The 20,016-nt window shown below is 41.2% G+C and overlaps 1 protein-coding gene across 1 annotated transcript; it reads left to right on the plus strand.

Annotated features, from left to right (window-relative positions):
• The first annotated feature begins 18,264 nt into the window (after nucleotides 1-18,264).
• Nucleotides 18,265-18,855, plus strand: LOC109213040. Its single transcript, XM_019376788.1, has one exon. The coding sequence runs from the start codon at nucleotides 18,265-18,267 to the stop codon at nucleotides 18,853-18,855; it is 591 nt and encodes a 196-aa protein (XP_019232333.1).
• The last annotated feature ends 1,161 nt before the right edge of the window (nucleotides 18,856-20,016 follow it).

Genomic DNA, 20,016 nt, shown 5'->3' on the forward strand with positions numbered 1-20,016 from the left:
GCACCAAATTTTTTCGAATCGAAACCCCCAACCAGTGATGGAATTCCAGAACCTAAACAACTCAGTTGAGAGCTCCGTCACTGGTTCAAGGGAAGGTCAACCAATGATTGATAGGTCATTCCCTCCCTATCCGTCTCTTGATCCCTCCTATGTTGTCTTTAGGTTAAATTCCCCTATCACTTCAAGCCACCTCGTGAGCTAAGGAGATCTTCTCTACAATAGTTAGTCCTTTAACAAAAGCGCCCCATTTTCCTTAACTATTTTTATAGGGAGAATCAAACTAATTCTTCGAGCTAGAGAGAATTTTATAGAAAAAGTTACAAAGCTCTCCTTCCCTAGATCGCAGAAGTGGAAATCGCTGGGCAGAAAAATGAAAATTGAGGGTTGAGTTTATAACTTGGAAAATCAAATTTAGAGCTTGGGGTAAGGCGATTCTGTGGGGTTTTTGAAGAGAAGATCATTGGGTAATGATTCCTAATCACTTTTTGGTCGTATTCCATTAATCTAAGCTTAGTTTTGTCATTTATATTCGAATTTGGGGTGAAAATTGGGTGAATTGAGGAAAAGTTCCCCAACCAAGTATTTGGGTTTTGATTGGGTTTTAGTTGTCGGAATTGAGTGATTTTTGGACGAGTGTTCTCGTGAGTGAATGGGTGTTCTAAATTGGTAACTTTTACCCGATTCTGAGACTTGGGCCTGTGGAGGATTTTGGGCGTTGTTATATTTTCTTGCCTTAGCTTCGATTTCTTTAGTTAAATTAGTTGTTTGTAGTTGTATTTACGTTATGATATTGATTTGATTAGATTTGGACCACTCGGAGTTGGATACTCGTGGCAAGAGCGTGATTTTGGATTGATTTTAAGCTGGTTCGAGGTAAGTGGCTTGCCTAACCTTGTGTGGGGGAACCCACCCCCCTTAGGATTTGGTATTGTTATTATATGCATGCCGTGTACGTGAGGTGACGAGTGCGTACACGTGCTAATTGTTGGAAAAACTCCATTTTAATTAAGTAAATATCTGCGTTTCCTTTTTGTTGACCACTACTTGTATCTTAAAGCCTACTGTTTAGCTTAGGAAAGCATGCTTAAGTGATTTAGCTGTTCTACATGCTTAAACTGTATACTTGAATTCTGTGCAGCATGTTTAGAATCGAAATCTCTGTTTTCCTTGTGCGAACTTGAATAGAATTATAGATTCTTTTCTTGAGACCGTTGTGTGTTTATTTTGGGACTACGGATCGGTATTCTGGGAGATCCCCCGGACAGTTATATATTGGGACTACGGTACGATATCCCGTGAGATCCCCCTGTACTGAATATTTATGTTTGGGACTACGGATCGTAATTTCGGGAGATCCCCTGCACATTTATGATTTGGACTACAGGATGATATCCTGGGAGATCCTCTGCATATTTACGTTTGGGACTACATGACGATATCCTAGGAGATCCCCTGTTGCTACCTCTGTGTACTGCGTTATATTCCTTCCGTGGTTTTATTCTTATTTGACTGTTAGTATTTTAATTATATTGTCGCATTTCATACTGTTTTACCATGCTTCATATGTATATAAACAGTAGGGCCCTGACCTTCCTCTTCACTACTCGACCGAGGTCAGGCTTGGCACTTACTGGGTACCGCTGTGGTGTACTCATGCCCTTTCCTGTACATATTTTTCATGTGCAGATCCAGGTTCTTCTAATCAGCCGTTCTACCATTGAGGCGGGCAATATCAGAGACGTCTAGGTATATTTGCCGCGTTCGTAGTGCTAAAAGTCCCTCTCTATTCTTCCCTGTAGCTTTAGACTTCCTATACTTAATTTTGATTAGAGATTCTGGAGTTAGAACACTGTGTAGTTTCTATAGCTTGTGATTTCATGAGATTCCGTGTTTTGGGAGTTTTGTTTTAGTTTTGAGAGTGTGTATTGTATATGCCGAGCGGCATTTTAAACTCTTTTATTAGGCTTGAATCGTAACTTGCTAGTTTCGTACTTTATTTCCTTTTTCCGCAATTTGTTAGGCTTACCTAGTTGTAGAGACTAGGTACCGTCACGACAGTTCACGGAGGGAGAACTTGGGTCGTGACAAGTTGGTATCAGACTTCTAGGTTCATAAGAGTCATGAATCACAAGCCGGTTTATTAGAGTCTCACGGATCGGTACGGAGACGTCTGTACTTATCTACGAGAGGCTATGTAAGTGTTAGCCTATTCGTGCGAGATTTTGATGTCACAATTCTAAACCTCTTTCTTCTATTCTCTCACAGATGGCGAGGACACGTGCTACCAGAGATGACTAGACACCCGCGTCGCCTGCTAGAGCCGTGAGGTCGGGGCCGGGGTAGAGGTCGGGTACGCACACGTGGTGCAGCCAGAGCACCCGCACGAGCTGCCATAGAGGAGCCACCAGCCGCTCTAGCCGGAGCCCAAGCACCTGATACGCCTACTGCTACTACTACTCCAGCTCTCCAAGAGACTCTTGCACAGTTCATGAGTATGTACACCACTCTAGCTCAGGCAGGGCTACTTTTTCTTGGTGCAGCCACATCTCAGGCCGGGGGAGGGGCACAGACTCCCGCTGCCCGCACACCTGAGCAGCGAGTACAGGTCGAGCAGATTCCAGAGGTTATACCGGTACCGCCTGCAGCCCCAGCTCAGCCCGAGGATAGGGCAGTAGCTTCAGAGGAGGAGCAGAGGAGGCTTGAGATGTTCAATAAGTACCAGCCTCCTACCTTTAGTGGTCTAGCGTCAGATGATGCTCTGGGATTTCTGGAGGAATGCTACCATATCCTCCATACTATAAGTATATCAGGATCGAGTGGGGTTTCTTTCATTGCCTTCCAGCTTCGATGAGCAGCCTATCAGTGGTGACGTACTTATTAGTTGGACAGTCCAGCTGAGGCAGCTTTCCTGACATGGACTCAGTTTTCCGATATGTTCTCGAGAGAGTATGTCCCTCAGAGCCTTAGGGACGCATGGCGCGCAGAGTTTGAGCATTTGCGCCAGGGTACTATGACTATTTTGGAGTATGCTGTCCGCTTCACTGACTTGGCTAGGGATGCACTAGCCTTGGTTTCTACGATTCGCGAGAGAGTTTGCAGGTTTATTGAGAGACTTATTCCCAGCATGAGATCTAGCATGGGCCGGGAGTCGGAGATGGATATCTCTTACCAGCAGGTGGTGAGTATTGCTAGGAGAGTAGAGGGAATGCACGCTCGGGATAGAGAGGAGAGGAAGGCCAAGAGGTCTCCAGAGTCGGGCCATTATTCTGGTGCCCGTGCCCCAGTTGCGGTTCATCATGGTATGGGTAATATGATTCGCGTTCATTCAGCTCTTCAAGCAGCCAGTGGTATTCCAGCTTCTCCTATCAGGAGCCTTATTATGCACCTCCAGTATCCAGTGCGCCTCCTGCACGGGGTGCTTTAAGTGGTCAGTCCAACAGACCTGGCCCGAGCCAGTCACAGCCGCCACGTCCTCCTAGAGCTTGTTTTGAGTGTGGCGACACATCCATATGGTGAGGGATTGCCCCAGACTTAGGAGGGGTGCACCTCTATAGACTTCTCAGCCACAGCGTGCTTCGTAGAGTTCCCAGGCTATGATTACAGCGCCAGTTGCTACCCCACCTGCTCAGCCAGCTAGAGGTGGAGGTCGGGGAGGTAGAGGTCGCCTTAGAGGGGGAGGCCAGGCCAGATATTATGCCTTTCCTGCTCGTACTGAGGCTGTCGCCTCCGATTCTGTCATCACAGGTATTGTCCTGGTTTGTCATAGAGATGCATCAGTTTTGTTCGATCCAGGCTCCACTTATTCTTATGTGTTTTCTTATTTTGCCCCGCTTTGGGCGTATCTTGGGATTATTTGAGTTTCCCTATTTGTGTTTCTACTCCTGTGGGAGATTCTCTTGTTGTGGACCGCGTTTATCGGTCGTGTTTGATTGCTCTTAGTGGTTTTGAGACCAGAGCCAATTTATTATTGCTCAGCATGATAGATTTTGATGTTATCTTGGGCATGGACTGGTTGTTGCCCCATTATGCTATTCTTGATTGCCACGCCAAAACCGTGACGCTGGATATGCCTGGTGCACCGCGAGTAGAGTGGAGGGGTACTTTAGATCACACTCCTAGTAGAGTTATTTCATTTCTTAAAGCTTAGCGAATGGTTGAGAAGGGGTGTGACACGTATCTAGCTTATGTGAGAGATGCAAGTATTGATATCCTTGATGTGTTTCCAGCTGATCTTCCGGGTATGCTGCCAGACAGAGATATTGATTTCGGTATTGATTTGTTGTCGGGCACTCAGCCCATATCTATTTCTCCGTACCGTATGGCTCCTCCTGAGTTGAAGGAGTTGAAGGAGTAGTTGCAGGAATTGCTAGACAAAGGTTTTATTCGGCCTAGTGTATCACCTTGGGGTGCTCCTATCTTGTTTGTGAAGAAAACGGATGGTTCTATGCGTATATGCATTGATTATCGCCAGTTGAACAAAGTTACAGTGAAGAATCGGCATCCTTTGCCTCGTATTGATGACCTGTTTGATCAGTAACAGGATACTCGTGTGTTTTCTAAGATTGACTTGCGTTCAGGCCATCATCAGTTGAAGATTCGGGAGCCAGATATCCTGAAGAATGCCTTCAGGACTCGGTATGGTCATTACGAGTTCCTTGTTATGTCATTTGGGCTAACCAATGCCCCAGCAGCTTTCATGCATTTGATGCACAGCGTGTTCTGGCCATATATTGACTCATTCATCATTGTCTTTATTGATGACATTCTGGTATACTCCCGGAGTCAGGAAGATCATGAGCAGCACCTGAGGAGAGTACTTCGGACCTTGAGAGAAAAGAAATTATACGCAAAGTTCTCTAAATGTGAGTTCTGGTTGGATTCCGTGGTATTCTTGGGTCACGTAGTGTCGAGTGAGGGGATCAAGGTGGATCCGAAGAAAGTGGAAGCAGTGCAGAGTTGACCCAGACCAACAGAGATTCGTAGTTTTCTTGACTTGGTGGGTTATTACCGTCGATTTGTTGAGGGATTTTCATTTATTGCAGCACCTATGACCAGGCTGACCCAGAAAGGTGCTCCGTTCCGATGGATGGAAGAGTGTGAGGAGAGCTTCCTGAAGCTCAAGACAACTTTGACTACAGCCCCAGTTCTGATATTGCCTTCAAGTTTGGGGTCTTATACTATCTATTTTGATGCTTCGAGGATTGGCCTTGGAGCGGTATTGATTCAGGACAGTAGGGTGATTGCCTACGCTTCCAGACAGCTGAAGGTGCATGAGAAGAATTATCCTGTCCATGATCTCGAGTTAGCTGCTATTGTTCACGCCTGGAAGATCTGGCATCATTATTTGTACTGTGTTCCTTGTGAGATTTATACTGATCATCGGAATTTATAACATCTGTTCAAGTAGAAGGATCTTAATTTGCGCCAGAGGAGGTGGTTAGAGTTGCTGAAGGACTATGATATGACTATCTTGTATCACCCAAGCAAGGCCAATGTGGTGGCCGATGCTTTGAGATGCCGGACGAAGAGTTTGGGGAGTTTGGCTTATCTACCAGCAACAGAGAGGCCCATGGCGATGGGTGTTCAGACCTTAGCCAGCCAGTTTGTACGATTGAATCTTTCGGAGCCTAGTCGGGTCCTTGCTTGTGTGGTTTCTTGGTCTTCCTTGTTTGATCGTATCCGGGAGCGCCAATTTGATGACCCTCTTTTTCTTGTCCTCTAGGACAAGGTTCTGCATGGTGGTGCCAGAGATGTGACCATTGGTGATGACGGGGTATTGAGGATGCAGGGTCAAATTTGTGTAGCCAATGTTGACGGGCTTCGGGAGTTAATTCTAGAGGAGGCCCACAGTTCGCGGTATTCCATCCATCCGGGTGCCGCGAAGATGTACCAGGATTTGAGGTAGCACTATTGGTGGAGGCGGATGAAGAAAGATATACTTAGGTTTGTAGCTCGATGCCTCAACTGTCAGCAGGTAAAGTATGAGCACCATAGACCGGTTGGCTTGCTCCAACAGATAGAGATTCCGGAGTTGAAGTGATAGCGTATCACCATGGACTTCGTAGTTGGGCTTCCACGGATTTTTAGGAAGTTCGATGCCATTTGGGTGATTGTGGATCGGCTGACCAAGTCCGCGCACTTCATCCCTGTGTGTACTACATATTCTTTGGAGTGATTGGCGGAGATTTATATCCGGGAGATTGTTCGTCTGCATGGTATTCCAGTTTCCATCATTTCAGATAGAGGTACTCAGTTCACATCACGATTCTGGAGGGCCGTACAGCAAGACATGGGTACTCGGGGGGAGTTGAGCACAACATTTCACCCCCAAACGGACGGACAGTCCGAGCGCACTATTCAGATTCTTGAGGATATGGTCCATGCGTGTGTGATGGAGTTTGGAGGGTCTTGGGATTAGTTCTTGCCAATGGCAAAGTTTGCCTACAACAACAGTTATCCGTCCAGCATTCAGATAGCACTGTACGAGGCAATGTATGGTAGGCGGTGTAGATCCCCGGTGGGTTGGTGTGAGCCGGGTGAGGCTAGATTATTGGGCACAGACTTGATACAGGACGCCTTAGGGAAGGTTAAGGTAATTCAAGATAGACTCCGTAGAGCCCAGTTCAGACAGAAGAGTTATGCTGACCGAAAGGTTCGTGATGTTTCCTATATGGTTGGAGAGCGGGTCTTGCTTCGGGTTTTGCCTATGAAGGGCGTTATGAGATTTGGGAAGATAGGGAAATTGAGTCCGAGGTTTATTGGTCCTTTTGAGGTATTGAGACGTGTTGGGGGAGGTTACTTATGAGCTTGCCTTATTCCCAGCTTGGCAGGAGTTCATCCGGTATTTCACGTTTCGATGCTCTGGAAGTATCACGGTGATCCATCACACGTGTTGGATTTCAGTTCAGTCCAGTTGGACAGGGATGTATCTTATGTTGAGGAGCCTGTGGCTATATTCGACAGGCAGGTTCGAAAGCTGAGGTCAAAGAACATTGCATTAGTAAAGCTTCAGTGGCGGGGTCAGCCGGTCGAGGAGGCGACTTGGGAGAGCGAGCAGGATATGTGCAGCCGTTACCCTCATCTTTTCACCACTTCAGGTATGTCTCTATGCTCGTTCGAGGACGAACGAATGTTTTAAGAGGGGGAGGATGTAACGACCCGGCCGGTCGTTTCGAGAATTTACGCCCCGATCCCCTATTAATTGCTTTCCCCATGTCTATTTCTGCTATTTTGAGTTGCCGGGAGGATTCGTGTGGAGTTTCGGAGTGTTTTGGTACACTTAGTCCTTAAATGAGAGCTTAAGCTTTAGAATTTGGACCGTAGTCAGAACAGTGGGAAGACGGCCTCAGAATAGAACTCCGTCGATTCCATTAGCTCCGTTGAGTGATTTCGGGCTTAGGGGCGTGTTCGGATTGTGTTTTGCAGGTCCGTAGTTTATTTAGGCTTGAAATGCCGAAAGTTGAATTTTTGAAGTTTCCGGATCGATAGTGAGATTTTGGTATCGAGGTCAGAATCTGATTCTGAAAGTTGAAATAGCTCCGTAGTGTTGAATGTGACTTGTGTGCAAAATTCGGGGTCAATCGAACTTGGTTTGGTTGGTTTTGTCATCGGATGTAGAATTCTTAAGATTTCAAGTTCATTAGGCTTAGATTGGAGGGTGAATCGTGGTTTTAGCGTTGTTTGAGGTGATTTGAGGATTGCACTAAGTTCGTATGATGTTTTAGGATTGGTTGGTATGTTTGGTTGAGGTCCTGGGGGCCTCGGGTGAGTTTTGGATGCTTAACGGAAGTTGAATTTGGACTCAGGCTGTTCTGAAGTTTGCTGCTTTTGTTATTTTCGCACCTGCGGTGAGGAGCCCGCAGGTGCGGCCCGCAGAAGCAAGGATGGAGGTCGCAGGTGCGATTTGGGCATTAATGGCCAGTGACCACAAATGCGGTTTGTTAGACCCCATGTTTTCGTACGTGGAAGTACGCCACAAGTAAATTGATATAAGATCGGAAATGAGATGTTATGTGTTACATCTCACGTTTTCGTACGTTAAAAGTTTCGTCTTCGGTTAATCGACTTAGACTCGGGGATGGGATTATCTTGAGGTTAACGTAGTTATGCTATTTATAACAAGTGATAAGTAAGTGCCATGAAGGATAAAGGGTACACGAATTAAAGAAAATAAGTAAATTCGTGAAGGTGGGAGGGGAAGCAAGTCAAGGAAAATGAATTTGAGTCCAAGTTTGGCATGTTGGGATAAAAAACGGGCCAAGTAATAATACATGGTATTTATGGACTAGTACCATACAAGGTACCATATGACCATGATACAATGATGTATAAAGTATATTAAAAATAAGTAAAATTTTAAGTAAATTAAATTAATTTTTAATTATGCGGGTAATTGATTAATTACCGAATTATCTAATTACCTAATAAGTGGATAAAAGATTAATAATTCCCACCCCACCCCTCTAAAAACGTGGTAACAAACCACTTATTAAGCCAATGACTCGTAGTCATTCTTTAATAGGTGGCAACCTTAATTGTTACACACAAGATATGAACTTTGGTAAGATGAGAATAGCAGAGTTCCTTATCCATTTCTTCTCGTCACTCTTCAATTCTTTTGTTAGTAGTCTTGAGACCCAATTCAAGATCCATTACATCTTTCATTTCTCCATTCAAATTGAGGAGTAATTTTTTTGCCGTATCCGTAAATGGGTGGTGAAACTAAGGTTTATACTTTGGCTGAAGTTGCCCCTCACAACAATAACAAAGATTGTTGGCTTGTTATTAGTGGCAAGGTGTGCGATGTGACAAAATTCTTGGACGACCACCCAGGTGGCGATGAGGTTTTATTGGCTGCTACTGGTTGCCTCTTTCGATTGTCTTGGATAATGCCCAGTAGTTCTCTTATTCTTCTTTTAGTTTTAACAAGAAAAGTCAGTATACTCAATTGAAGCCCATTACATTTCAGTAGAAGCAGTTGGGCGATTTCTTTAAAAAAAAAAAAAAAAAAAAGAATATGAGAATCACACGGATTTTTCCCTACTCCAGGTATGTTAAGGCTATCCTTCTTTCTTTTTGGCATGATCTATACGACATGAACTAAACAAGCAAATACACAATTTCCATAAATGACTCCATTCATAGAAATACTAGAGATACTTATGTTCTTGATTCCCCATGTGTCATATTACTCTATCATCTATTCATGGGTCTCAAAAATACGTAAGGTGGTAAAGTTTACTTCATGATAATAATCAGAGACATAATGGTCTTATGACGTACCAAAAGATTTTATTAACATATTTCGTGCATTTATACATGCACACTACCATGACCAGATGGCGTTATATACACGTATATATATATATATATATATATATATATATATATATANCAAGATAATATGATGGGATGCCCTCAGAGGTCGATGATGTTATGAAACATGTACCTATGCACGACATGACATTCATACGCGTATGCATGATATATATATATATATATATATATATATATATATATATATATATATATATATATANTACAGTAGCCCTTGACATCGAATTGCTTAGATATAGCTTGTCGCAGTTCATGCAAATTCATTTTTCCATGACCAGATGACGTTATATACATATATATATATATATATATATATATATATATGTATATATATATATGTATATGGGATATGGGAAAGGTTATGGCGTTATATACGCACCACCACCTGATCAGCTGGTATACGTTGATGATTTTTCCCACAGTGGCCAAGATAATATGATGGGATGCCCTCAGAGGTCGATGATGTTATGAAACATGTACCTATGCACGACATGACATTCATACGCGTATGCATGATACTATAATTATTTCATGATTTACAAAGTTATTCAGACTTACAGGTGGAGTCATTTACTCTATATTTTCTCCATGTCTGCTATGTACTTATTCATGTGCCTTACATACTCAGTACATTATTCGTAATGACATCCCTTTTTGCTTGGGGACGCTGCGTTTCATGCCCGCAGGTCCCGATAGACAGGTCGAGAGCCCTCCAAGTAGGCTATCAGCTCAGCGGAAGATGTTGGTGCGCTCCATTTGCTTCGGAGTTGCTTGTTTTGTTAGTATGAGTTAGATTTGTATTATTTGGTATGGGGGGACTCTGTCCCGACCTTTATGAAAATTATGTATTCTTAGAGGCTTGTAGACAGATGTCATATACGTAAAAGTTGTATGGCCTTGTCGGCCTATGTTCAGTATACCAGTGAATATTTGGTCTTATAGGCCCGTATGTCTTACGTATAAGTTGGTATTTTACGTTGTATTCTACTTATATGATGGCAGCCTTCCAGCTCAGTCATCTACGATAGTATGATACGTTATGTTGGTACTCGGTTGAGTAAGGTACCGAGTGCCCGTCGCAGCCCATCGGTTTAGGTCGTGACACGGTTATAGGACCGCAGAAGCGGACCGCATCTGCAGAGAAGGGAGCGTAGGTGCGGTATCTGCCCGTTTAATGAAATCTCGCAGGTGCGAGTCCCCACCCACAGAAGCGGGACCGCAGGTGCGGTCCCTTGATCGCAGAAGCGGAAATCGCTGGGCAGAAATATGAAAATCGAGGGTTGAGTTCATAACTTGGAAAATCAAATTTGGAGCTTGGGGTAGAGCGATTCTGTGGGGTTTTTGAAGAGAAGATCATTGGGTAATGATTCATAATCACTTTTTGGTTGTATTCCATTAATCTAAGCTTAGTTTTGTCATTTAATTTCGGATTTGGAGTGAAAAAATGGGTGAATTGAGGAAAAGTTCCCCAACCAAGTTTTTGGGTTTTTGATTGGGTTTTAGTTGTCGGAATTGAGTGATTTTTGGACGAGTGTTCTCGTGAGTGAATGGGTGTTCTAAATTGGTAACTTTTACCCGATTCCGAGACGTGGGTCCGGCGAGGATTTTTGGGTGTTCTTGTATTTTCTTGCCTTAGTTTCGATTTCTTTAGTTAAATTAGTTATTTGTAGTTGTATTTAAGTTATGATATTGATTTGATTAGATTTGGGCCAGTCGGAGTTGGATACGCAAGAGCGTGATTTCAGATTGGTTTTGAGCTGGTTCGAGGTAAGTGGCTTGCCTAACCTTGTGTGGGGGAATCCCCCCCCACCCCTTAGGATTCGGTATTGTTGTTATATGAATGTCGTGTACGTGAGGTGACGAGTACGTACACGCGCTAATTGTTGGAAAACCCTCTTTTTCATTAAGTAAATATCTGCGTTTCCTTTTTGTTGACCACTACTTGTATCTTAAAACGTACTGTTTAGCTTAGGAAAGCATGCTTAAGTGATTTAGCTATTCTACCTACTTAAACTATATACTTGAATTCTGTGCAACATGTTTAGAATAGAAATATCTGTTTTCCTTGTGCGAACTTGAATAGAACTATATATTCTTTTCTTGAGACCGTTGTGTGTTTATTGGGACTACGGATCGGTATTCCGTGAGATCCCCCTGCACATTTATACATTGGGACTACGGGACGATATCCCGGGAGGTCCCCCTGTACTGAATATTTATGTTTGGGACTACGGATCGGTATTCTGGGAGATCCCCTGTACATTTACGATTTGGACTACGAGACGATATCCCGGGAGATCCTCCGCATATTTACGTTGGGGACTACGGGACGATATCCTGGGAGATCCCCTGTTGCTACCTCTGTGTACTGCATTATATTCCTTTCGTGGTTTTATTCTTATTTGCTGGGTACCGCTGTGGCGTACTCATGCCCTTTCCTACATATGTTTTTCTGTGAAGATCCAGGTTCTTCTGCTCAGCCGTTCTACCAGTGAGGCGGGTGATATCAGAGATTTCGAGGTATATCTGCCGCGTTCGCAGACCTAGAAGTCCCTCTCTATTCTTCCCTCTAGCTTTAGACTTTATGTACTTACTTTTGATTAGACATTCTGGAGTTAGAACACTGTGTAGTTTCTATTGCTTGTGATTTCATCAGTTGGGAGTTTTGTTTTAGTTTTGAGAGTGTGTATTGTATATGCCGAGCGGCATTTTAAACTCTTTTGTTATGCTTGAATCGTAAATTGCCAGTTTCGTACTTTATTTCCTTTTTCCGCAATTTGTTAGGCTTAACCAGTCATAGAGACTAGGTGCCATCACGACAGTTCACGGAGGAGAACTGGGGTCGTGACAGTCTGAATTATTAATTGTTAGTGCACGGAACCGGGTTGCCCCCATATGATTATTGTTGGCACTTGTCGGTGGGGCTGCTTGTATTGACTGAGATGAGGTTTCTAGACATGAGATTTGCTCTATTGTATTGGGACGAGGAAGGTTTGGAAGAATAACACTATTTGTTGTTGAGGATTTGGACAATGGCCCTGGTTGGGCGAGTGAGTTTCTTGGCTTATTGATCAGATGAGTGGTTAAGCGGTTATGCGTGTTTCTTTCATCATCGGTAGGGTATGAAGGTTTTGAACAAGATTCTAACCGATAGGAGGTTTGCTATCGAGATCGGATTTTGTTTTGGGCAGTAATGGTGGTCATCAGTTCCTACTGTGAGTGCCGAAGTGATGCGGTATATCATGTGATTACATCTTGAGTTATGATTATGACTTGATACAGCTTGTTCAGGCTTATACAATGTGCAGATGAGGGATTTGGGTCTCGTAATGAATTCTGAACAATAGAGATTGGGTTCTAAGGTTTAAGGACTAAGGTTGAAGCAAGTATCTCTAGTTATGTTGTGTTGGCGGGCTTATATTGAGCTCGGTGACATGGGATCACCCCCGGGTTTATGCTCACTAAGGTTACACCGTGATTTGATAGCTTGGAGGATGTAACGACCTGACAGGTCGTTTTGAGCATTTGCACTCCGCTCGGTAGTTTATAGGCGTGAGTAGCTCCATAAGACGTATTTTGACTTATGTGAATCGTCGGTTTTGGTTTTCACGTTATTCGGGACTGATTTGGAAGAATGATTCTCAACTAGGGAGCTTTAAATTTGAAAGAGTTGACCGAGTTTGACTTTTTAGTATTTGACCTCGGATTGGAATTTTGATGGTTCCGTTAGCTCCGTTAGGTGATTTTGGACTTAGGAGCGTGTCCCGATTGTGATTTGGAGGTCCGTAGTTGAATTTGGCTCGAAATGGTGAAAGTTGGATTTTTTGGAAAGTTTGACCGAGAGTGGACTTTTTGATATCGGGGTCGGATTTCAATTCTGGAAGTTGGAGCAGGCGCGTAATGTCTAATGTGACTTGTGTAAAAAATTTGAGGTCAATCGGACGTGATTTGATGGGTTTTGGCATCGGTTGTGGAAGTTTGAAGTTTCAAGTTCATTGATTTTTAGATTAAGGTATGATTCGTAGTTTTGATGTTGTTATGTGTGTTTTGAGGCCTCGAGTTAGTCCTTGTTATGTTATGGGACTTGTTGGTATGTTTGGACGTGGTCCCTAGGGGCTCGGGTGAGTTTCGGATAGGTTTGGGTTGTGTTGCGCTCGTGTTTTTATGTTTCGGCGTTGTTTCTTCAAGCATAAATGGTACTACATTAAGGAAATAAGCTCCAATTTTTGTTTTTATTGAAGCATTAGATCCATATCATAATTACAGAGTCATAGCAAAATGAATTGTCGAATTTGGACATCGTATGAGGAGTTTATGGTCATTTTACTATGAATTGACTTCGTATTTAAAAATCTGCACTATTTCCAAATATTGAAACCAACATATCTCCTTCAACATAAGTCAAATGGAGTAATTCAAGAGTCTGACTTGACTAGAATTTCACAAGGAATCCATTCTAAGCATCAAAAGCGAGTTTCGAGATCATTTGGCACAAAAAATGAGGCATATGAGTGTTAAAACGAGGGTTTTGTTCATTTCACATATTTTGAGTTGGGGAGCTCGGAATTGGGCAATTTTTGAGGTGATTTTCACCATATGAATTGGGGTATGTGTTCTCTACTCGGTTTTGGTTATATTCCATGAATCTATCTTGGATTTTAGCTTTTGGTTGATGAATTTTAAAGAGGAAATTGGGGGTTTTGGCTTAAAGTTTCGTAATATGAATTTTTGAGTTTTGAACATCGATTTGGAGTCGGAATTGAGTGAAACTCGTATGGTTGGACTTGCAATTGAATGGATTGTCAGATTTTGTGAGTTTATTGGGTTCCGAGGCGTGGGCCTAAGTGTGATTTTTAGCCGGACTTGGGATCTGATTTAGGATTCGATCTTAATCATTTGGAATTGTTTCCTTGGGCTTTATTTGATGTATTTGAGTTGCTTTTGGCTAGTTTGGAGCCATTCGGAGGTCACTACACGCGTGATGGCATTTTTGGAGCACTGCTTGGCTTGCTCAGTATTGTAATTGGGTTGTTCGAGGTAAGTGTCTTGCCTAACTTTGTTGAGTGAATTTTTCCTCCTATTTGACATTGTTTGGTACATGCGGGGGTGATACATATATAAGGTGATGCGCGTATATGTATGTGCCGGGGTTAATCATGCTCGGGGATAGATTATGTTATAATTGTGTCTTGTAGAACTACGTGACCTTCTTGATTCATGCCTCATTTGACTTTTAGATATTAAGAACATAGTATTAAATGTTAGAAATCAAGACTTAGCCTATTATAACTTGATCAAATTTGATGGGATTCTGAGAATACATTGATGTGTCTAATTCGGCCATCCATATGCTTAATCTTTAATATATTGTTACAATCGATCTTCTTGAGATACTAGATTTTATACTTTTGTTGTGGATCATTTGTGAGAATTGTGGAAGTATTTGAATAAAACAGTTCTTGATGGTTTATTTAACGATTATTGGCTTGGAAAGTTGTGATTGGGATTTCTTTGGATATCCATTAAAAACACTCCCCTTGATGTTATGTATGCTTCCTGCCTTGTTTGCCATTGATTTACATATGCTTGGTAATGAAGAGTGTATAGCACGAATGGTGATGTCGTGCCATTGTTTGTACATTATCATGTAAGGGAAAGTGTAAAGCACGAAGGGTGATGCCGTGCCATATTAATGAGAGTAAATACACGAAGGGTGATTCCGTGCCACGTTATGTGAGTGTAAAGTATGAAGGGTGATGTCGTGCCATGTTATGAGAGTGTAAAGCACGAAGGGTGATGTCGTTCCATTTTATCTATACTGTTATGCTTTTATATCATTGTAAGGTCATGGAACGATGGGTGTTTCCGTGCAGGCGAGGATGAAGGACATGCATTATGTTGTGATATCAGTTTTCCCGTGTATATGTTTGTGTCTTTACCTCGAGAGCGGTTATTGTCGCAATCTCATATCTGATGTGACTTGTTGCTATTGTTCTGTCATTTATCTCTATATCAATTGTTGTTGTGTCGCTCATATCTTTTGCTTATTTAACTTGCAAATTTTCTTGCTTTTATAATTACACTTATGTCGTATCTATTCTGTTGCACTTGGTACAAGTCTTTCACCATGCTAGTCATTCATGACTCTACTTGTTAACTTGTAAAGATCATGTTCTTCCTTCTTATTTGTTATATCTATACTTAGGCCTCCATCATGCTAGTTAGTTGAAGTTGATATTCCTTGTTTCCAATTGCTGTCATCACTCACATGCTTTCCGCCTAGTCTTTTAGTGTTGCCCACATGTATATCCTCGTTCATTATTGCTACTTGTGTATTTCCTACTTTGTAATTCCTATTATTAATATTTATGTCATCTGCTTGGTTCTGTTATACGTAAATTGGGTGAGGATGAGATAAAAGCACGAAGGGTGTTGCCGTGCAATTGAGTTGATATCTGAGTACATTCCTCATACTAGGAAAGTTAAGAATTGACGGTTGTGGTTTATTGGTTTCATTATAAGGAAAGGATTGGTCGAGGTATTTGAAGATGCCAGATTGTGATCTCTATTAACACTCGGTTATTGTTTTGCATATCTGTTTCATGTATTCATCTCTATTATATCGTAGTATAGTTCTATTGCCGATTTACGGTGCAGATTTTATCAAAAAGTATCTTTTAACAAACAAAAAAAAGCCTCGTCACTACTTCAACGAGGTTAGACAAAATACTTACCAGTACATGGGGTCGGTTGTACTGATACTACACTTCTGTACATTGCGGACAGATTTTTGGAGCGGAACTGCTGGTGATGTCGGGTGGTGACTCTGAAGATGCTCGTGCATTCCGGATATAGCTGCCACTTGTCCTTGGTAGCTTAGATTTTGGTAATCTGTTTATGTAAATTTCAAACAGATTGTGTAATTATTTGTACCAGCTTTGTAATTTCCAAGTCTTAGAAGCTCATGAGTCGTACTACCAGTTCTTGGGTCAATTTGTAAATGTTCAGCTAATTCTTTACTATTTTCCTATAATCTCTTTTGGATTATATTTTCTGTTAGTTGGCTTACCTAGCGAATCGAGTTAGGTGCCATCACGACTAGTGGTTTTTGGGTAGTGACAGGACCAATGGTTCTCCACTTTGTAAACTTACGGAATTAAAAATGTTTAAAAGTATATTCAAAGGACAAAAATAGATCTACCCTCGTAGATAAGGGACTATTTTGGGTAATAACTCAAAAAACTACATTTTAGAAACAACGAATTATTAGGGGTATTCATAAAAATCAGAAAAAATCGAACGAAACCGACCAAAAAATAGATACTTTTTAGGTTTGGTTTGGTTTGGTTTTGGTTTTGAATTTTAAAATCGATCAAATTTCGTTTGTTTTGGTTTTAATAAATAAAATAACCTAAAAAACCGAACCAAATCGACGGTAGAAATAGCTATTTAAATTTATTATTACACCTATATATATATGTATATTCTTATATTAAGTTTCTAAACTTTTATGATACATATAAGTTGTTTGTATGTTTAGACTAGTTCTTTGCTATTATAAATCTAATTCTTTGCTTTTACATTCTAGTTTGATTGGTACTTTATTTTGCTAAGTACAAGAATTTATTTCATGTTAAAAAATCGATTCTTAATTGAGTAATTAAATTATTCATCAATATTTGATTCAATTATCATCAATATATCTTAGTAAATGATAGATTTCTCAAAGAACAATTGGTTAGATAGTGTTACGTTGAGAATATAGTCGCCGGAATATGTGTTTGGTAGTGTATGTAGGGGCGGATCGACATTGGTTCAAGTGGGTTCAACTGAACCCGCTTCGCAAAAAATTATACTATTTTTTATAAATTATATTTCTAAGCAATAGAAAAGCATAAGAAAATAAACGTTGAACCCACTTCAAACAAGGTGAGGCATGGTACAGTGGTTGAAGCGGGTTCATCCAAGATGGAAGGTCTAGGCATCGAATTTGACTTAGTCCATCCATGCTCATTTCTTTGGGTTTTCCAAAAATCGGTATATTTAAAAGACCCATGTAGGCTACTTTAACGTTTCAATCTTTGAAAGATTTATTTAGACCCAATACCTAAGATACTATACCATTTATTTAAATGTATATATATTTATTTGTTTTGTATTTTATTTTTGTTAGAGTATTCTTCTATGTCAGTTTTACACTTTTTTATTTAGAATATTTTTTAAGTTCTAAAATTCTTATATTTTAAAACTATTAATGTAGTTTAGCGTATAGTTCTCTTCTATTTGTTGTCTGCAATAATTAGCTAGTTAAAATAAAAAATTTAGAGTTTGTTCACTTGTAAAATTTAATAAATAAGTCGAATTTAGTATTTTGGTATCGATTAAATTGATTTTTGTTAAATAAAATTATTAAAACTTTGTAAAGTTGAATAAACTGTTAAAGTTAAGAAAGTAAACAAAAAGCTGTTAAAACTTATCTTTATAGTATGTTTTTAAAGGGCAGCCTTAGAAAAGGAAAAAGGAAGGAAAAAAAGTTAGGGAGCAAATCTTTTTTTGGAAGTTTTGTTATGAACCCAAACAACAACGGAAGGTAAACTCCATTTGTTAAGCCTGATATTGCATATACTATCGGATGAAGTTGAGGATTTAATCTTTTTCTAAACCCGCTTGCATAAATTCCTGGGTTCGCCATTGAGTGTATGTCTCATATTTAAGAAAAAAATCGATAAATAACCGACAAAAATCGAATCTATTAAAAATCGACTTAATTGGTTCCAATATTTGAAGAACCGACTTACTTCGTTGGTTTCTTTTTAGGGAAAAATCGATCCAAACCGAACCATGAATGCCCCTTCCTGTTATGATAGGTGAGTTTCAAATATACACAACCAAAAATTCCCTCCTACTTTTCTCTAGATCTTAACTCCCATGGATATAACCATTACTACACCACTCATACCATCGGAACCACCGGACAAGAACAACCATATGGATGTAGAAAAAACAACACCACATTCCTACAAGGAAATGCTTCTTGATAAACCGGTAAGCCATCAAAATGACTACAATGTGGAAGATGCCTCCACAATCATCAAAGATGATAAAGGAAAAAATATTGAAGGCTCAATCGCACTTTCACAAGACGATAAGAAACGCCTTTGCTTCCCATGGCGTTACTCTGTAATCATAAAGGTCATTGGACGTAGAATGCCATACCAATATCTTCAGTCTAAACTAATTGACTTCTGGAAGCCATCCGAAAAGTTAATCTTGATTGACCTAGGATTGGACTTCTTCATTGTCAAATTTAGTCTAGAAAAAAATATGGCTAAAGCACTACACCTAGGACCATGGTTTGTCTCTGGGAACCTCCTCTCCCTTCGAAAATGGGAACCAAATTTTGTACCACAAGAAGCTACCCTCTCTACCATAGCTATCTGGATTTGTCTCCCACAACTCCCGAAAGAGTTCTACGACAAAGAAATTCTGGAGAAAGTTGGCAGGAAACTGGGCAAATGATTAAAAATTGACTCATGCACCTCCTCCACCCTGAGAGGAAGGTACACACGCATATGCATTCAAGTACCTTTAGAATCCCCAGTTGAAAACATCTGTAATAATTGGAGACCACAAACAAGCAGTGAGTTATGAGGGGGAGGGTACATTATGTACGACTTGCGGAAGAATTGGGCACATATCAAGAAACTGCAATTACAAAAAATACCATCACCCACACCACAGGAAACACCGTAAACCTCAGAAAAAATACGAAAAAGGGAGGAGAATGAATGGTAGACTGTAACCTTCCCAAGAAAGAAAAAACTGACCAACAAAAGGTGAAAGAGAGGAATAATGGAGCGGCAAACGACCAACACCATGCATCACCAGCACAACGGATCCAGGTAAACATGTTCGATGCTAATTTAGGTAAGTTCCTACAAACTAAAACTGTACAGTAAAATTCTAAGAGAAACAAACCCAGTCCAAAATTTTACAACAGGCCCAACGGCCCAATCAATAAACAAAGCCCCACCCCACATGCAACACCTTCCGCGAGGCCCCAGCCAAAAAATAACGCCAAACGCAAGGCAGGAATGGGGCCCAGGGAAACTGACATAAACTCCAGCCTCGACCCCCACATAGGCTCCCACAACGAGTCCTCTGATCTAGGCCCATCTCCTGATGCAAAAGATCTCAACCATGGGGTCTTGGACTGCAGGGCCAGCCACGTTCAACCAATTGGGGCCATCACCCAATTGGAGACTACCAGCCCAAAAAATAACCTTACCCACACACCTACTCATCCCATACCTTTCTCGCAGAGAAAGCCTCTAATGGGGAAAACTCAACAAACCCCATGAACACCCAAGTGCCTCATTTGAAAACCCACTCAATTTTAGGTTAAAAGACACTTGCCGTCCATTCCATAAGATAACACATTAATTCCAAATCCCACTCCCCAGATGCAATAACCACTGCCTCTTCCACTGATCATGATTTGACACCAAAGAGCACAATTACGAGTCACTCCATTAACTTAATCCCACCCATTACCCGAAGTAGCAAATGAAAAAAAACATAAAATGGAAAAAAACCAAATGCCACCCACCATTGTGACCTCAATGCCACTACCACCGGACCACCTCCCAGCATTATGGCTGGAGGTAGTGCTGCAGGGAC

The sequence above is a fragment of the Nicotiana attenuata genome, unplaced genomic scaffold, assembly GCF_001879085.1.
Source record: "Nicotiana attenuata strain UT unplaced genomic scaffold, NIATTr2, whole genome shotgun sequence".
Classification (NCBI taxonomy): domain Eukaryota; kingdom Viridiplantae; phylum Streptophyta; class Magnoliopsida; order Solanales; family Solanaceae; genus Nicotiana; species Nicotiana attenuata.

Coding starts and splice junctions, on each gene's coding strand:
- LOC109213040 (XM_019376788.1), top strand. CDS start 18,265: ATGGATATAACCATTACTACACCACTCATACCATCGGAACCACCGGAC.